The 19594-nt window shown below is 39.4% G+C and overlaps 1 protein-coding gene across 11 annotated transcripts; it reads right to left on the bottom strand.

Moving 5' to 3' along the window:
• Positions 1-2000: 2000 nt before the first annotated feature.
• On the bottom strand, positions 2001-17841 carry LOC112431249 (uncharacterized). 11 transcript variants are annotated; one of them, XR_013093414.1, is made up of 11 exons: positions 17646-17837; positions 16465-17100; positions 15904-16035; positions 15377-15445; positions 14922-15002; positions 12175-12278; positions 4191-12017; positions 3675-3743; positions 3238-3457; positions 3029-3119; positions 2001-2656 (listed from the first exon to the last, which is right to left on the bottom strand). XR_013093414.1 is itself a non-coding variant. In XM_076874683.1 (6 exons), the coding sequence occupies exons 2-6, from the start codon at positions 16033-16035 to the stop codon at positions 11990-11992; spliced, it is 414 nt and encodes a 137-aa protein (XP_076730798.1). In that variant the 5' UTR covers positions 16036-17100; positions 17646-17841; the 3' UTR covers positions 8508-11989. The 11 variants fall into 11 exon arrangements, 1 of the variants encoding a protein (XP_076730798.1); XR_013093412.1 differs by having other exon boundaries at positions 16388-17100; XR_013093416.1 differs by having other exon boundaries at positions 4191-5618; positions 5721-12017; positions 15904-17100.
• Positions 17842-19594: the final 1753 nt, after the last annotated feature.

Raw genomic sequence — 19594 nt, forward strand, 5'->3', positions numbered from 1 at the left:
CTGTGCGTGATGTCTGTTTATGGCTCAAGGCCTTGACTGAATTCTTTGCTGTGCTTCACACAGCCCTGATGAGGAACAGTGGCACAGAGTGAAAATGATGAATTAATAGTGTAAGTTTAGGTTGGAGTACGGCATTTTCTGTGATTGAGTTTTAATTCAAGGAGGAACAAAAGGTGTTACGGCACCTGAGGTTCTCATTCCCACACAATATTGTCCCGGCAGGAAGCAAAATGTTCCTGTGAATTTCTGGTTGATTGTTTGGTTTTGTTTAGCGCTAGCTTGATTTTATCAGTGAGCTTTGGCTTGTGTTCTTTCTCGTAAGCGAGAGAGGATAGTTTTATGCTTGGACATGTCTGCAACGGGCCCTAGTTTATGTTATTGTTATTAGTGTTTTGTTGGTTACGTCTGTTTTCGTTTTTGTTACAGTGCACTGGAGAAAAAACATCTGAGAGGTGTGATCCACCGGTGGGGATATGTTGATATTTTGTGAGTTTATGATTTAACAATCAGCTCTTTAAACTAGGCCTGAAAGATTGAAATTTAAAGCGCTATGAAATATTATTACTGTAAACAGTTGCAAAGTGTGCTTCTCCATGATTGTAATTGGCTTGGGAGAAATTCACTTATAGGGAACACTGATCTAAAAGGATTGCACCGAGTCAATCCGGCCCAAAAAACAACAAGGAATTGTTTTCCTTTAAAATGATGACGTCATCTTGCTGGTGATGGAGGCTCGAATAGGTTGCGCGTGAGACTCCATTATCAGCAACATCTGGTATGAATGTGTATGGAGGTATGCATGTGAATGGACTGTGATGGACTGACGACTAAAAGTTTTGACTGACTTGATACTGAGACAATGACTGCACCCACTTTAGGATTAGTAAATGCCAATAAACAATTCACCCAGCCGACAAGAGAAGGGTGGATGCTTCGCTTTGTTTTGTTTTGTTTTTTCAGGAGCAGGAGGATAAGAGAGACTGGAGGAGGAGACTCTAGCTTCACATAAGTATGAACTGCAGACTTAACATTGTACTATTCTTAGTTAGCGTATTGTCTGTCTTGTCTTAATGTTGGTTTAAAATGGAGCACTGTAACAAAAAATAATTTCCCCCAGGGATCAATAAAGTATTCTGATTCTGATTCTGAACACTGTGGTTGCTGATTTTGAGTTACTGATGTTTGCATCAAGAAAACTGTGCTATATTAGCTGTGTTTTGATTAAGGTATCATGTTATATTATTGGGAATGCCAAATGCTACAGTGGAGAAGACTTTTGATGCCACTCATGACTGGAACATGTCATTATTAACCATAGCAGGCCACTGTAAAAAGTCAATTAAATTTTATAGAGGAAAATCGCCAAAATTGAACAATACCTATGAATGACTGGCCACATTCAGAATAGAGATATGCAATAATAAACATTGGTCCACGTGATTTAGGTTCTCACTTGAAATAGTAAGTTATTAAATGTAGAATATAATCGACAGGGACATTTGATAGGATGTGGTACTGCAAAAGAACAAGAGCAAAGTAAACTAGAAAGCGAAAATTTCTGAAGAAATTTTAAGTGTGCCTATGCTACTGCCAATGAGTGTAGTTTGCTTTTAATGTGGTGCAATAAGTGCAGGTTGCCATTTATAACAATAGGGGGGAGCAATATGCAACATGAGCATAGTTTGCTATTTATACCACAAGAGGGAGGGAAATTGAATACAGCTGATTTTCAAGTTAAAGAAAAGTAAGCTGTATTGTGATCTCTGCTATATGCAGTGCAGCATACAGAGATGAGAGAAAGATGCTCCAGTTACACCATTACAAAAGAAGTTAATCGATATAAAATAAATTATGTTTAAGTCTGAGGTGTTCAAGAGAAGTTACAATTTAGATTTTACAGTTTTGAGTCGTTTAAAGTGAACAGTTTAACAGATTGTAAACCAAAGTAAGTTTTCTTGGTAGAAAAAAAAAAGCCCATTAAGCGGTATTCAATTTGTATTTCAAAGGTATTTTAATGTGAAAAGGGGAAATTATGCAAATTATGAAATTTCCCCTTGTGGGACTAATAAAGGTATCTTATTGTATTCAAACTATATTTTGTACAAATACCATTTACAATAATGTATTCCATTTAAACATGATATTTAGATTGTGGTAAACAGCAAAGCAATATAAAATAAGGAAAAAGGAAACCATTCAAGTAACTTTATATTATGAACCGAAGAGTAAGGAAAAGTATAAATGAAAAGCATACAAGCATTAATGTATATAGATAAACCCAACAATCATATGACCCCCTATGAGCAAGCACTTTGGCGACAGTGGGAAGGAAAAACTCCCTTTTGACAGGAAGAAACCTCCGGCAGAACCAGGCTCAGGGAGGGGCAGCCATCTGCCGTGACCGGTTGGGGTGAGATGCAAACAAATCAAAAACTGTCCACAGAGCTACAGGGGGCACACTGGGATCGCAACAGCAGCCATAGAGGGAGACAGATTAGGATGTTCTTTCCAGTACTGAAGTAGGTCGCTTTTCTTATGTGTGCGTTTTTCTCTGAGAGGTAGGTCTCCACTTTAGTTTCTTCTCATGAGGCATTCACGGATACTTCTGGATAAGGGTCATTTGGAAGCAAGAGGTTGGCTGACTTTGCAAAAACAGCTAGAAAACAGATAAAAGCAAAACACAATTTAAAACAAAACAAGAGACATCACAAAGCGCAGGTTTCAGTTAGCGAACTGGCAAGTCATGATGATCTAATAAATATTTGCAAAAATAAATAACTTTAGAACTAAATTACCCAAAACTAAATTAAAAAGGAAGTAAAAGAGAGAAATTTGTTTAATACTGGTGTCTTTTGATTAAGTAAGTTGCCATGTGAGGTAAAACCACACGTGGCTGTAATTTGGTGGCCTGTATATAGTTCCAATCAAAGCGTATAGTTGGCTTAAATGGGTTTAATACTGGTGTCTTTTGATCACTTGACTGTATATAAACCTGTTGAACAAAAGGTGCATTTTAATTTCACTATACCTGCCCATCCTTGTAGCTGGTTTCTAGAAGAGTGGCACAGTTTCAACATCAGTGTAGAGCTTCTCCACTGCCTTCACTGGACAGAACACATCTGAGGAGTTATGAATGAATGGATGACTTAATGAATGGATGAGATTATAGTTTGTTTCAAACACTATCAATACCAAATGTTACAATATAAAGAAAGAAACAAAAAAAATACAAATGACCTGTTATGGCAGGGATCCCATCAGGTGCAGTTCCAGTCTTTCTGTTCACATTTCTGGTCAGCTCTTCAATGGATGACAGCACATCAGCAGTCTTATCTATGAGCTCCCACTGGTGAGCTGTCAGTGTTGCTGGTAGAGCGTGCTCAGTCGCAAAGACATGAAGATCACGTTTTTGTTGCAGTAGGCTTCGCACCACGTAGAGGCTGGTGTTCTGTTGTGTCTGCGTATAAGAGAACATGATTGACTTTATTTTTCAACAAATTCGGTTCAGAGTGTATAGGAATTAATAAAATAGAAGTACATTAAAGAACAAAGGGGATACAACAAAATTCTTGCTTTCATAATGCTAACATGTAACCATATGTCTTTAACATTTAATGGTAATGTAACTGTCCACTATAAATCCTTAATGGAGGAAGACGTTTTTTAAAATTTACCTTGCTGCCTGGAGGACATAAGGAGGTGGGTCTATTCTCCGTTACCAAGGACAACCTGGCTGGTGCTGTCTGCCAACCCAGGAAAAACAGTATATAATGTTAAGACATTAAGTGACCTGACACATTAATTTCACTCTAAAATGCAATGCATGGCATGAACTGGTATGCCAGTTGGGTAACAGATCGTTTTTCTAGTGGACGTGTGTCTGAAATCTGATGACAGTTAGTCAAAATTATAAAACCTACTAACAGATTTGAAACAGAATGGAATATTTGATACTGAACAGTAGTGGTTACTAAACTTACAGAGCAATAAAAAAGAAAATCCCTATAGAAGACATTAAGTGACCTGACACATTCATTTCATTTAAATGCTCTGCATACCATGCACTGTTATGCCAGTTGTGTGACAATATAACAAACAATCCTAAACTGTATGGGTAGGTGTTCTTAACTGTCTCAAACGTGTTTCGAAAACTGTTCAACTGTCTGTGATCACTACTATATCTTCTTTACCTGGTCAGATGGAAAACTACTGACTGCCTCATCTTGGTTGTGGCCAGTGAGCATTGGGACAGCAGGATCGACCAGGTCAAGTGGTTTCCAGCGCTTCTTTTGTGCCTGGGATCTTTTATTTTTTCTCGGCATCTGGTAGAATGTCAGCAGAAAAACAGAATATTAATTGTTGGCATTTCAAGCATGTGATCAGACCCAGCTTTCATTTTAAGTCAAGCATAATAACCAGGTAGCTGCATTGGTAGCCAAAAGACTTTACAATGCAGTAAATCGACAAACAGTAAATGAATCAAAAATTCTGATGTATACCAGCAATTTTTTATTTTAACCCTCTGATACACAAGATAACTACAAGAACCAAAAAATAATAATAAATCTCTCTTTTCTTTAAATAGACATTGATAGTGTCACTGCCCGGTCTTAAGGCTTTGTTAAGTAAAGTTCCATAACAGTTTGTATATTGTAATTGGGAAAGTGATTACCTTGAAAGTTGGGAGGCAGATTTGTTGACCACGACAACTACTCCATTTTGGTGTACAGTAATTGGGAAAGTAATTACCTTGCAAAGCTGGGAGGCAGTGTTGTTGCTGGGGCGCTGGTAGAATGCCAGCAGCAAGCAAACCCAGATGTTCACAGCTCCTACTTAACACCTTAAACTTTCCAAACAAATCTTACAAGAACATTTGGCAAAGTGATTGGCTTGCACACCTAGGAGACAGTCTTGTTGCCCACAACAGTTTTGTTATAGAGTAATTGGAAAATTGGGTACCTTGCAAGGCTTACAGGCAGTCTCGTAGCTGGGAGGCGGTCTTGTTGCTGGGGCTCTGGCAAAATGCCAGCAGCAAGCAGACCCAGATGGTCACAGCTCCTACTTAACACCTTAAACTTTGCAAACAAATCTCACAAGAACAATAGAAGTACATTAAAGAATGTTACAAGAGGACTCACCTGTACTTCTTGTTGTAGATGCTGATATCCATATTTAGGTCCATCTGTATGACTTTTAGGCGAGAGTAGGCCAATAGGGAGTGACACTTGGCAAGTCCATATCCCTCATACCCTTGCAGTCATTTTGTGTTAGTGAATAACACAATAAATGGGGTTATGATAACTGTGATATGTATTCAGAACACCTGATTGGAGGCAGGCGTATGGCTGTGATATGTAAATGTGATCAATCAATGTGTGTTTTTCGGTAGTTGCAGCAGTAATCAGTTGTGCATATCCTCTTGACTGCAACAGTTCTTGGATGGGTTTTTTTCCTCTGCTCATAAGGTCCTCATTGAAGTCTCCACAAACAATAATTGGTTGGTGATTCATCATTTCCAACGAGTCCAAAAGACATTGCATTTGTGGTAAAAACCTCACATGGCTGTAATTTGGTGGCCTGTATACAGTTGCTATCAAAGCTGTGACTGGCGATTCAACCTTGACAACAACAAATTCAAGGTCAGTCACATTTTGCAGGTATTTTCGGGACTCTGCTGTAAGAATTGTGTTGTAGTAAATTGCAACTCCACCGCCATTTACCTTTGCCATGTCTGTATGATTTGTGTAAGAGACGTGTCTGTTGCGTGTGGCCATGTTGTATTGTTCCAGCTGGAAGCGGGGAGAAACCGATGATCCAGACAAGTGTGTTTCTGTTATACATAAAACATCAGCAAGGCTGAGTTCATGGTGGCATCTCATGTCCTCCATGTGAGTTGGGAGACCTTGTGCATTATGATGGATAATTGTCAACGTGGGGACTGTGGGATCTACTGATTTTAAGAATTGCAACAGTGGTCTTGCATTCTCAAATGATGCATGTCTCATATTTTTGAGTGCATCTGTGATGGCAGGATCAGCATAGATTTTCTTTTCATCAAAGTCTGTGATGTACAGTCCTTTAAGTGAGGTTGTGCGGCTGAGTGCAACATAGGCCATTCCAGGTTCAAAAACACGCTTCAAGCATACTACTGCTGATTCCATTGTCATGCCTTGTACTTTGTGAGCTGTACATGCAAAGGCCAACTTCATTGGAAATTGCCTGCGAACCACTCCTTTTTTACTTGTGCATTCTTCACATTTCTCAATATACACAAGATTGTCTGAGGATCCTTGTATTTTTCTGCGAAATTTTTGCCCAGAATTTTCATTGTCCAGCGTGAGTCCAATGAGATTCACAGTTTTTGGTCCATCCTGTGTGGCTGTCACAATGTTCGTGATTGTTCCAAATGTCCCATTAACAAGCCCATCTTCAACATCCAAATTTCTGATAATCATAACACGCACTCCAGGTGCAGCTTGTATGTTATCAGGTAAATCTCCTTTGTTGCCTTTCATCATTTCTGCCAGGAGGACCATGTCACCCGTTCGTGGGTCTTTTCTGTAGTCTTCTGCCTGAATATTTATGATATCAGAATGAAGAGCAGTTACAGTTGCTGAATTGTGTTTGTCGACCTCTTTGTTTGTAGCATAAATGTGTAATACATTAGATGGACAGTCTTTTATGTCATGGATAGCCTGTGTGAGCAAGGCTTTGTCATCGGCTTCAAGAGAATCTGTTTTTTGCTTCACTCTTATCCTGTTCAGAACTTCAGCAAAAGAATGATCATCTTTCTGTCGCATGATTTCTGTCAGGTTGACCATGTGGAAATAGTCTTTCCAGAGATCAAGGACATTGTCCTCATACACACAGAGTGGTTTGGCTTTTCCAAGGGGTGGCAGCTGGTAAAAGTCTCCTACTGCAAGGATAGACATCCCACCAAAAGGTTTCTTGTTTCCTTTGATCTGCTGAAGTCTCCAGTGGATGTAGGCAAAAAGGTCTTTAGAAACCATAGATATCTCATCAATGATCAGAATCTCTGCATTTGAAAGTGAAGCTCTCACTTCATCCAGTGCATTCCCCAGTCCCTGATAAGGCGGTTTTAAAGATCTTGGCAGCTTTAGCAGAGAGTGCAGTGTTTTCCCAGATATGTTAAAAGCTGCAGTGCCAGTAAATGCAGTCAGCAGTACTGCAGGGTAGGACATGTCTGCTTGGTCTCGGAATCTGGGGAGTTGGTGCAAAATCTTTGTTGCCTCCTCATATATGCACTTGATAACATGTGATTTTCCACAGCCAGCTCCTCCAGAGACAAAATAAAAGAACTGCTCAGGACAGTGACCCCACACAAGTTTGAAACACCACTCACGCACTGCGTAGAATATGGATGCTTGGGTTTCATTCAGACTTTGGTACATTTTTCTGACAAAGTCTGGGCTCAGCTTTGGTGCTATGATTGCTGGCATGGTTCCACTGCTGCTACCACTGACTTGGTAGTCAGGAACAATGTCCATTTCATTTTCGCCAGTGTCATGTCTGGATTGTCGTTGGGCCACACACTCTAAACGATCTACTTCAACCTCAGGTGCAAAGGTGTTCCATGCATTGATAAGTGGGCCTTGTTGTTCAATCTGTTCCAGTGCCCTTTCCATTGTTTTGCCATGGCCTTCATATCGCTTTTTGTTAAAGGTAACAATTGGCCGTACTGCATAACCATGTTTTCGTCCACTTTTGTAGAACTGCTCGGATGTGGGGTATTCTGTGTTTTTAAGGTCATCATTTGATCGATGTGGATAATAAAGTTTTAGCAGTCTGCTATAAAACTTTTCTGGTTGTTTCTTTTCTGAGAACCGAGGATATCTGATTATTGCAGGTTTCCCTTTTGTTCTTTTTTGAATATAACCCATGTTATTCAAAAGACGGATGGCATTTTTGGACTCTGTTTGACGGCCGTAGAGAATCCTGTACTCTGAAGCAAATTCACCCAAACACATTCTTTCAAAGTCAGGTGTTCTGGGTCTGTTTGCATATTTTTCTGGCAATCCGGACATCCACACATTTTCATCATCTGGTGCCATGCTCTGCAACCTGCTCATCGGGAGACTCATTTTCAGGGCATCATCATCAGTCTGTATGAAGACCACACTGCGTGAACACTTTTTTAGTGGCAGGCTGCATGTCCTTGCCACGGATTCTTGGGCACTGACTTCTCTGTGTTTAGCATATGCCTGCATTATCTGTTTCATTTCATCTCTTTCATTGACACTGGACTTTTTTACTTCCTGGATGACTCCATTAAGAAATTGTGTCATCTCAAATTCGGGTTTAGAGACATAAGACATCATGTACATCAGGCAGCTGTAGTCATCAATGACATATTGGATGTCCATGTTGGCATTCCAGGCCCTCAGCAGATCTGCATTGTATGCATTCACCCAGCAGTCATTAGGTTCACGCTTTAAGAGGATGACATGACTATTGGTTAAATTGAAGACACAATCCAAGTATTGTTCATAAGTTAATTTGCATTTGTGAAGCAGCTCAGACAAGTCTTCAAACGAGGAATTTGGGTCGCAGAGCAAATCTCTCAATGGCTGGAGTTTTTCTTTGGCCTCTTTCATTTTTTTTGCGAGAGCCATTCGTCTGTTCTTTTGCTTTTCATTTGTGCCTTTCTCCTTACTTGTGCTATGCTGCTTATCATTGTGATCATCATCATCATCTGGGCTTGGGAAAGTGATCATTGTTTGATCTACGGGTAGTTTGGGGAAGCCAAACCTACATGACACATTACCTTTTTTACAGGATCTGGAGTGATTTCTGCTGTGGACTTGAACCTCAGACACAATTTTGTGAAGTTCAGGATCGGCATTTTGGTCAGGCATCTTACATGTTATGTACTTGTCAATAAATTTGTACACGTGGTCTTCAAGGTCGCTTCCAAATTCAGGTGCATCTTTGACCCAAACCAGTAAATGGATATGAGGGCTACCTCTGGCCTGAAACTCCACTCGATAAAAGTAATCTTCTACTTCACCGATGGGCTGTGCTGGGGACAGGATCAGTGTTGTCATTAGTGCATCGACTCTTTTTTCAAACAATCGCATCACAGTCACAGGGTTGCTTCGGAGAATTTCACACTTTGTGTTCCAGTCAAGTTGTGAAAAATCCACCTGTTCACCTTGTTGAGTTTTTATGACCTCAACAACCTCAGGCCATCTCATTTCAGCAGCTGAAAATGTCAGGAAAAAAGTTGGCTTTCCTAACTGTCTGACCATAGCATGTAGGTCTTTCAGTGCCTTCTCCCAATAGGCTGGAGTACCTCTCAGAGGTTTCATGAAGCGTGTTGCGTCTTTGTTATTTATCAGTTTCTCCACTTCGTCTTTATTTTGAAGCATTCTGTTAGAAATTTTACGCCCATCCTTGGTGATTGCCTTTCCTTTGCGCAATTGGATGGACATGCTGTTTGTAGCCATGTGTGTTTCTGTTACAAACTGTGCAAAGAATAGGTAGCTTTGGTCAGTTGCAAACCGTGTGTCTGCAGAGAACAGCCGTGTATTAAAATACATGCTTGGGTAAAGTTTCACTTGTCTGGCTTCATCTAATGTGTTCTGTCCAGTTGGGAACTGGACAGGAAAGGCCATGGCTTCAAGTTTAGGAACAGAGAAGAAGCCAACAGGTCTATTTCCTTGCGCGGGTGCAATGCTAAATATTCCTTCACCATATGATAAAATGTCCTGTGCTATATCTGGTGGTTGCATACAGGTGTCTAGAACAAGACCAGGTCGAAGTTCTTCCTTTTCTTTCTCCATATCTTGTAAGGGCTGTTCATTTGACTGTTCAGGCTCCATTAGTTGGTTTACATCATGACATGGCTCAAGCAGTCCAGCTGTTGTATCCTCAGTGGTTCTTCTTTCTGGTACAATTTGCTGGTCGAAGTTTCTGGGCAGTGCATCTTGAATATCTGCATCAGCAGTGTCATGTTCCGTCTCGATTATCTGATTACTTGTGGGATCAGCAAAAGTAGCTTCATCATCAATAGATACATCTTTGTATTCTGAATGCATCTCTTTTAGCTTTGATAATCCTGCTAACACGTTCTTCATGTTTACAGTGTAGAAGTGTTGGTAACCTTTGAATCTGATGTGTCTCTTCAGCTGTACCTGCAGGAGCTGGGCTTCACTGTTAGGTCTGGGAAGACAGTTTACTGTGGTTTCCACATCCGATGGTACACAAACAACAGCCCCATGTACGGCTCTTTGCTGTCCTTTTGGTAATGCAATGATTTTTGCAAACGGGAGAATTTTAGCAGTCAGTTGTCGTTCTAGTACATTTAATCGACTCAGTTCAATTGGAATGGTTGCTAGTGCTAAATTGTTTGCTACTGCGACGGATGGCATCTTGCCTCTTTGTAGGTGGTTGTCACAGTTGTAGCAAATCCACTCTTCCATTCTTTGTTTTGGGAAAGTACAATTAGCTGAGCATTCCCTGTCACAAACATGGACAAATTTTCCTGTCAAGCAAGTGGCAACAATGTTACTATTAGTAACATACTTTGATCTTTTGCAATGTTTAACTTGATTAGGAAACAGAGTTCTGTGGCACACTGTACAGACATGGGTGGGTCCTAACTGAATGGCTTCACGGAAAGCTAATGTGGCTGCTTGCATCACACTGTTCACTACAAGCTGGGGCTGTGCTTCAGACTGTGGACCCTGCTGGAACTGTGTTACTAGTCGTCTGTATTTCTTCTTTATTCTCTGTGCACACAACTTTTTATAAATGGCAAAAGATGCAGTGGTAGCCATTTTGTGTCTCTGGTACTGGGCACAGCGCTGTATATGGTGCAGTCTGAATTGTGAGTCATTGTGATACCTGGCATAAATTGATTTTTTCTGTTTGTGCCTGTAGTTTGGATCAGATGCATATTTTGTTCTTATGTATTGCTTCTGTCTGGTTTTAAAGCTGGTATCCGTGTTGTACTTCTGAACCACATATTTTTTCTGTCTGATTTGAAAGTCGGGATCCGTAGTATATCTTCTGATAATGTAGTCTCTCATTTTTTGTTGAAAATGACGATCACTTTGGTATCTCTTCACCTGGCAGGCTTTTACTTTTTCTTGAATATGAGGATTTGCGTAATATTTTTTGGCTGATAACAGTCTTTGTTTACGGTAATGATAGTTTTCAGCATATTGAGTTTTCATAGCCTGTAATTTTTTCATTCGAAATTCACGACAGGAGGCATATCGTTCTCTTTCGTGTCTTCTTTTGTTTGTCTTCTTTGCCACTTCTTCAGTTGAAGATTTGTCTTTAGCTTTTACATACTCCCTCTGAGCTTGACGAATAGCTTTCTTACGTTGTCGTTTATTTAATTTGCTCACATTTCTTGCTGTTCGGGGGGTTTTAGCCATTTTGTCATCTGGTGAGTTTAAAGTATTGTCTAACATAGTCATGTGGGTTTTGGCTGATTCTGGTTCAGGCATTTGCGCAGTGGGATTCGTGATTTGTGGTTCATCATTTTGTGTTGATGATGTAGCTGTAGCTCCTGGTGTTGCCTGAGTTGACTGTCCAGGGGGTTCCGTGTGAGTGCTGACTGTTTTGAAAGAAACAGGCACAAACTCATATCGTGCATGCTTGCCTTGATTTTGAAAAAGGTTATGCAGGTGGGTGATCAGGTCATTCACATGAGTGAAAGTGAGCATGACTGCTGTTCCATTTGGCTGACGTAAACCCGCTGCACTTCTTGAATGTGAATCAAATAATCCATACCTCCCAGATTTGTCACGGAAAACCGCAATGCACTCAGGTGAGACCATGAGCAAAGCAAAGTTCACATCTGTTGACAGACATTCAAGGCGAATAGCAAGAGGCAACCACCACTCTGTTCTTTGAGGACTGTTCTCTGCTGCTTCCAGAAATCCATAACTTATGTCATCCATTTTCACACTGTAGACATTTGTGTCAGTATGAAGTTCTTTGGGCAGGTCCTCCATGGTCAGATGATCCTGTGTATAACGCTTCTCCTGCAGAAGATTTGTTTTAATCCAACAGTAGAGTGCATCTCCCTGTTCAAGGACCTTATCAAGCATGGCTATGTTGAACTGGTATTCCTCATTAAGGTAGGCCAGGAATGTGAGGGCATTACATGTGCACTGATGATTTCGAGAGAATTCTGTGTACCTCTCATCACTCTGACAATGAGTTGCACTGACACTCCAAAACGGCTGAACTGTGTTGCTCTGTAGCTCCTCCGTCAGTAGGTCTTCATTTGTGTCATGGAAAGGCTGATCAAGAAATGCAAAGGTGACACATATTATTGTTAAACATTTTATGATATGTGTTTCAAGGTTGAGCAATAAAATACATTTAAGTGTTGCTGCAATAATGTAGAAAAATGTGTTTTTATTTTTTTAAGTGTCAACGACTGAACATAGTGTAAAGCGCTTTGGGAGCCTTGGAGACTAAGTAAAGCGCTATACAAATACAGGCCATTTACCATTTTTAATTATGTTAAAATAATTAAGCAATGTGCAGGCAAATTAATCCAAATTATATCACTCGTCAATCATAGTATAGCATAATCTGAAGATAAACAGCATGAGATATGCCAGAAAGAGAAAGGCAGAAAGACAGTGACAGGAACAGTGAGAGTGAGTGAGAGAGAGCAGAGGTGGAAAGTAAAAATGACAAATATTTCAGATATCTGTAATTTGCTTGAGTGCTGTTTTTTTTAACGAAGGTCATATCTGTACCTTCTGCTCCTCATATTTTCAAAGCAGTTAATTTCTTTCAGTATAACACATTATTTTAGGTTGCTGCGGGCCTTCAAACATCAACTAAATTGCAGCCTAAATATAAATATATGAAAGGAAATCCTGTTTACGTATTATTCGTAAGAGGATCTCAGATGCTCTTAAATTAGATGTAATTCGTTCACTGATTTCAGATTAAACCAGATGGTTCTGTACATGTGCCATAAAAACACGTTTCATAGTTGTGTTACATTTTGTAAAGAAATGACACAAAATTCAGTTAGAGGTTAAATGTGATTGAAACAGAATACAGTGACATCCATCTTGATAAAAGATGAGTGTCACAAAGCCATGTTTGTATTTATTTGCATTGCTTTTCACTGTGGATGTCAATTTATGAGAAGCTTTAAGTATTAAATGGTATAAACTTTTTTCTGAACACACACACACATATACATACATACATACATACATGTATGTATGTATGTATGTATGTATGTATGTATGTATGTATGTATGTATGTATGTACATATATATATACACATACATGTATGTATGTATGTACATATATATATACACATACATGTATGTATGTATGTACATATATACATGTATGTATGTATGTACATATACACACACACATGTATATATATATATATATATATATATATATATATATATATATATATATATATATATATACATACATACATACATACACACACACATACACGTATGTATGTATATATACACATATATATATACACGTATGTATGTATATATACATATATATATACACGTATGTATGTATATATACATATATATATATACACACATATATATACACACATATACACATATATACACACATATACACATATACACATATATATACACACACATATATACATGTGTGTGTGGTATAGCTAAATAGACAGAAATAGCTGTTGAGATGTCTACATTTTAGGAATCTGAAGAAAGACATTTACAAATTTAGTAAATTTGTACATGTTTTTAAAAAGTACATATTTAGTCTAACATTTTAGTATATTTAGTACGAGTTAGCAAGCATACTTAAGGTGAAAGACTAAATATCAACTGGGCTGCCACGATTTGTCGACTAGTCACGATTACGTCGACTAACAAAATCGTCGACGACTGATTTAATAGTCGACGCGTCGTTTGAAGCTGGAATAAATAGCAGGATTTAAGAGTGTAATAACGGACTGAAACAGAAGATGGCAGCATTGCATGTACAAGGATGTCAGCTGCCGTTAAACCCCGAAGAAGAAGAAGGAGAAGGAGGAGGAGGAGCTGTGTCCCAGAATTCATAGCGCGGCCCAGCGCAGTTTCCAACAATGGCGGCAGCTAGTTAGTTTTAATATTACTCTTATTATTCTTTCTGGGTCACAAAATAAACGTTTAACATATTTTCAGGCGCGAATGTAGCTGTGTAAACCTCAAATATCTGCTCAGTTTATCAGGACACCACATATTTTCAAAAGCGCTCCGACGTTTTCGGAGATGTCTGTTACCCACTAGCTCGATAGCGAGCCGGGGGCTAGGCTCACTAGCGCAGTGAGAACACCGGACTCCCGGCAAATCGTTTTCAAACCCACCGCCGTCTTTCGCTACTCAGGTTAAATATATGAGTCACTTAGATAACTTAAAATGTTATTGTTTGGCTTTTTTTTAGTATTTTATTTGTTCCTGAGTAAATCGGTTTGGCTGAGATTAAAGTTATAGTTTTTACACAGCTGAATAAACATCAAGCAGACAGCTGATTATCAGAAGTGTGAGATGCTGGCGAATTTACTCCGGTGTCCCGTTATATTTTAGATAGCAAGGAGTTTATTAAACTTCACCGAAACAATCTGCAAATTTCATTAAAATTTAATAAACTATCATCTTGTCTTTATTTTTAGTTAGCAGAGACCTGAAACACTTAAAGCTGTAAGCTAATGATAGTTATATAAGAGCAGATGCTGCTGGTGCAATAAGCTGTAGTTTTACGTCCAATGGATGATGATCTGATTAGTCGACTAATCGCAAAAATAATCGGTGACTAGTCGACTATCAAAATAATCGTTTGTGGCAGCCCTAATATCAACCCCGGTGATTATACAGCAAAGATTGCATGTATACTAATTTGTTATAGACATTTGTGGACATACCTTTTTAGGTGGAGAATTTGATGCCGTGTGGAAATCATCAGTTGCCCAGACTCGTTTTGCTGGTGGACGAGTGTCTGAAATCTGATAATGGGTTACATACAGTTAATCAAAATTATAAAAACCTACTAACAGAGTTGAAACAGAGTGTAACACTGGATACTTTAAAGAAAACATGAAACAGTAGTGATTACTAAACTTACAATAAAAAATAAAAAAGCAATAAAAAAAAATCCCAGCTGTTTGCATCATAACTACTAAGAGATTTGAAAGTGAGTGTAACTTTAGAAACTTTAACAAAAATATGGAACAGTAGTGGTTACATAACTAACAAAGGGGATACAACAAAATTCTTGCTTTCATAATGCTAACATGTAACCATATGTCTTTAACATTTAATGGTAATGTAACTGTCCACTATAAATCCTTAATGGAGGAAGACGTTTTTTAAAATTTACCTTGCTGCCTGGAGGACATAAGGAGGTGGGTCTATTCTCCGTTACCAAGGACAACCTGGCTGGTGCTGTCTGCCAACCCAGGAAAAACAGTATATAATGTTAAGACATTAAGTGACCTGACACATTAATTTCACTCTAAAATGCAATGCATGGCATGAACTGGTATGCCAGTTGGGTAACAGATCGTTTTTCTAGTGGACGTGTGTCTGAAATCTGATGAGAGGTTATGTACAGTTAGTCAAAATTATAAAACCTACTAACAGATTTGAAACAGAATGGAATATTTGATACTGAACAGTAGTGGTTACTAAACTTACAGAGCAATAAAAAAGAAAATCCCTATAGAAGACATTAAGTGACCTGACACATTCATTTCATTTAAATGCTCTGCATACCATGCACTGTTATGCCAGTTGTGTGACATTATAACAAACAATCCTAAACTGTATGGGTAGGTGTTCTTAACTGTCTCAAACGTGTTTCGAAAACTGTTCAACTGTCTGTGATCACTACTATATCTTCTTTACCTGGTCAGATGGAAAACTACTGACTGCCTCATCTTGGTTGTGGCCAGTGAGCATTGGGACAGCAGGATCGACCAGGTCAAGTGGTTTCCAGCGCTTCTTTTGTGCCTGGGATCTTTTATTTTTTCTCGGCATCTGGTAGAATGTCAGCAGAAAAACAGAATATTAATTGTTGGCATTTCAAGCATGTGATCAGACCCAGCTTTCATTTTAAGTCAAGCATAATAACCAGGTAGCTGCATTGGTAGCCAAAAGACTTTACAATGCAGTAAATCGACAAACAGTAAATGAATCAAAAATTCTGATGTATACCAGCAATTTTTTATTTTAACCCTCTGATACACAAGATAACTACAAGAACCAAAAAATAATAATAAATCTCTCTTTTCTTTAAATAGACATATTGATAGTGTCACTGCCCGGTCTTAAGGCTTTGTTAAGTAAAGTTCCATAACAGTTTGTATATTGTAATTGGGAAAGTGATTACCTTGAAAGTTGGGAGGCAGATTTGTTGACCACGACAACTACTCCATTTTGGTGTACAGTAATTGGGAAAGTAATTACCTTGCAAAGCTGGGAGGCAGTGTTGTTGCTGGGGCGCTGGTAGAATGCCAGCAGCAAGCAAACCCAGATGTTCACAGCTCCTACTTAACACCTTAAACTTTCCAAACAAATCTTACAAGAACATTTGGCAAAGTGATTGGCTTGCACACCTAGGAGACAGTCTTGTTGCCCACAACAGTTTTGTTATAGAGTAATTGGAAAATTGGGTACCTTGCAAGGCTTACAGGCAGTCTCGTAGCTGGGAGGCGGTCTTGTTGCTGGGGCTCTGGCAAAGTGCCAGCAGCAAGCAGACCCAGATGGTCACAGCTCCTATTTAACACCTTAAACTTTGCAAACAAATCTCACAAGAACAATTAGCAAACTGATTGGCTTGTAAAGCTGAAATGTAGCCTTGTACTGTATGGTTGAAATGTCCCACTGAGAGACAAAGAGGAACTTTACTCCCTTCCAAACAGTAAAGTTCCTCTTTGTCTCTTTGTTTTAATTACAAACAACGGCTCTGGAATAAAATGGCATCCAGCGCTAAACACACCAATTTTCTAGATATCAGCTGAACACACACATAGAAAATATAAGGGGGGCACTTACCTTGGCTGAAGCAAGAGTTGAGGTGTTAAAGGCTGCTGTAGTTAACGCCTTATAAAAACAGAAAAAGAGGTGTGAAACGCGGCTACAACGAAGCTATTGTTTTGGACGCGGCGACAGTCGCCACTTAAAAGTTTTAATTACAAACGATACCTCTGGAATAAAGTGACATCCAAGTGCTAACCACACCATCATTTTGTAGATATCAGCGTCCAGACACAGAAAATCACTTTCAAAGTCATTTTCAAGCCGGAGAGGCTTACCTATGCTCAATATCCGCTAGCTAGCCACCACCGAGACAAAGGGCGTGAAATGCGATCGCCAAGATACACATACAAAAAAAAAAATCACTTCGCTTCTTAAAAGTTTTAATTACAAACGATACCTCTGGAATAAAGTGACATCCAAGTGCTAACCACACCATCATTTTGTAGATACCTCATTTGTAGATACCATCATTTTGTAGACCTCGGCTGAATACCCGCTAACTAGCTTTAGCATGTGCCGAACATGACCACGACAAAGAATCACCCAGACACATTAAAAAATCACTTTCAAAGCTAAATTTTAAACCGGAGAGAGAGAGATACACTTACCTTGTCAAACCTTACACTGTTGTTCCGAATACTTCAGAAAATGACGTTCAAATGTCAACTTCAAAACGGAGGAGAGGTGGACAGATGCATGCGGGTCCAGCATACGCTACGGTGTCTTCTAAGGTCAATTTCAAACTGGAGGAGGGGCGGACTGACGCGCGCCGTTGATAGTGTCATCATTACGTTAATCCGAATAGGCCGCACCACTCCCGGCATACCATTAGAATAAAGGAATTATCGGCCCATATTAACGAAAAATAAGTCCAGTGTGAAACAGTCGCTTGGCGAGCGATCGGGTGGTTTAGCGAGTGTCAGCCTCTTAAGTTTAAGACAAGCCCGGCTGCTTTTTAAGCGACGCGGCGCTAGCTACCCAGCTAGCGTCAGTACACAGGAACTACTTCCGGTAGTTATACAAAATAAAAGCGTCCCCCATTATAATCCGCTATAATGCTCTTATTGTGAAGGGCAAGCGGGACGCCATACTTCCGCTGTGCGCGCCGTTGATATATACCTTGGCTTTACATTAATTGTGAGAAAACAAAACAAACAAATAACTCACAGTTGAGTCGATTGTGAGGTAGTGTAAAGACGAATGAATCGGCTGGGTTATTGCACGCTGTCAACTGGTCTGTAGTGTAGGATTTGTCGATATCTGACAAGTAGGCCAACCACAGGGACACAGCGGCCGCCTCGCATTACTCCCGACATACCACTAGAGTGAGCCAGCACACCACAAATGAAGTTTTCTTGTTCTCCATTCATTTCAATGGGAAAAAACTTGCATTAAAATATTCATATTTAAAAAACTATAGAAGTAATAAACACCAAAAGTCATAGCAACTCATTCCAGCTCCAGCCGCACACAATGATATATCATATGTGAACCTTGTCTCAAAACTGTGGGGCGAGTTAAGGTCCAAAATTTCAGGCGGAAAAAGAATAATAATAATAATAAATCCGAGCAATAGTAATAAGTGTGCCTTCGCATAGGCACACTTAATAAAGAAAATATTGTGTTTAGTTTGGATAAATTCAAATTAAAATGTACCATTACACTCAGAGGATCAATATGGAATAAAACATATGCAAAATTTGTAGGAAGTACATGACTGATAACTGTTCTGTCCTGAGCGTTTGTTTCTAGAGCACCCACTTGACCACACCAACAGTTTCTCGCCACCGAGGAGGGGTACTTGCAAAAAGAATAAAATAAAAATCTGAGTTTAACAAAACATTTTAAATGTAAATATCAAGCTTACCTTTCTTTTTCCATGAAATGTGCTTGTGGGCACGCCAGCCATTTTGAAAAGGTGGGCAAAGCAATTGGCAAGGCCACACCCCCACACGTGTGATATAATTTTAAAGGTACTGTTGCCCTCTCTAAGAAACATCAGGACTTAGAGGAGTGGCAAGTAGAGTATGCGAGCTACAAGCAAAAACTAAAATGTGTACTACAGTGTGCAAAAATGAAATACTGGGTCATCAGGGGGTCATGAGGGACATTTATAAAACTAAAAGTCCCACAAACCTTAAAGTGCACTTGAAAAGCTCACACAAGAAGGTTAACCTAGCTTACCTAGAAGACCTCATCAGGGGGAGCACACTCCCCCTCCTTGAAGAGCTCACCCACTCAACCCGCATCCCCAGAAAACAGCTAACCCCAGATAAGGCAGCGTGATGTATCCCGAGACAACAGGACTGGGACATCTAAATAAAGGTGTGAAACAATCGCCTTCAAAAGGTTATCAATTCACTTGAACCAAAATTAGGACCACACGGTGCGGCAAGAGTTAATAGTTATTAGTCTCAACACCCAAGGATAACCAGAAGAGCATGACTGATATGATGGAACTGGGATTTTGTTACACTTAATTTTTGCAAAACACAAATAAAACTAAATTGAAACTAAGGATTTTCAGAAAATAAAAACTAAACTAAACTAGCAAACA

This window comes from Maylandia zebra, linkage group LG16, assembly GCF_041146795.1.
Source record: "Maylandia zebra isolate NMK-2024a linkage group LG16, Mzebra_GT3a, whole genome shotgun sequence".
NCBI lineage: Eukaryota > Metazoa > Chordata > Actinopteri > Cichliformes > Cichlidae > Maylandia > Maylandia zebra.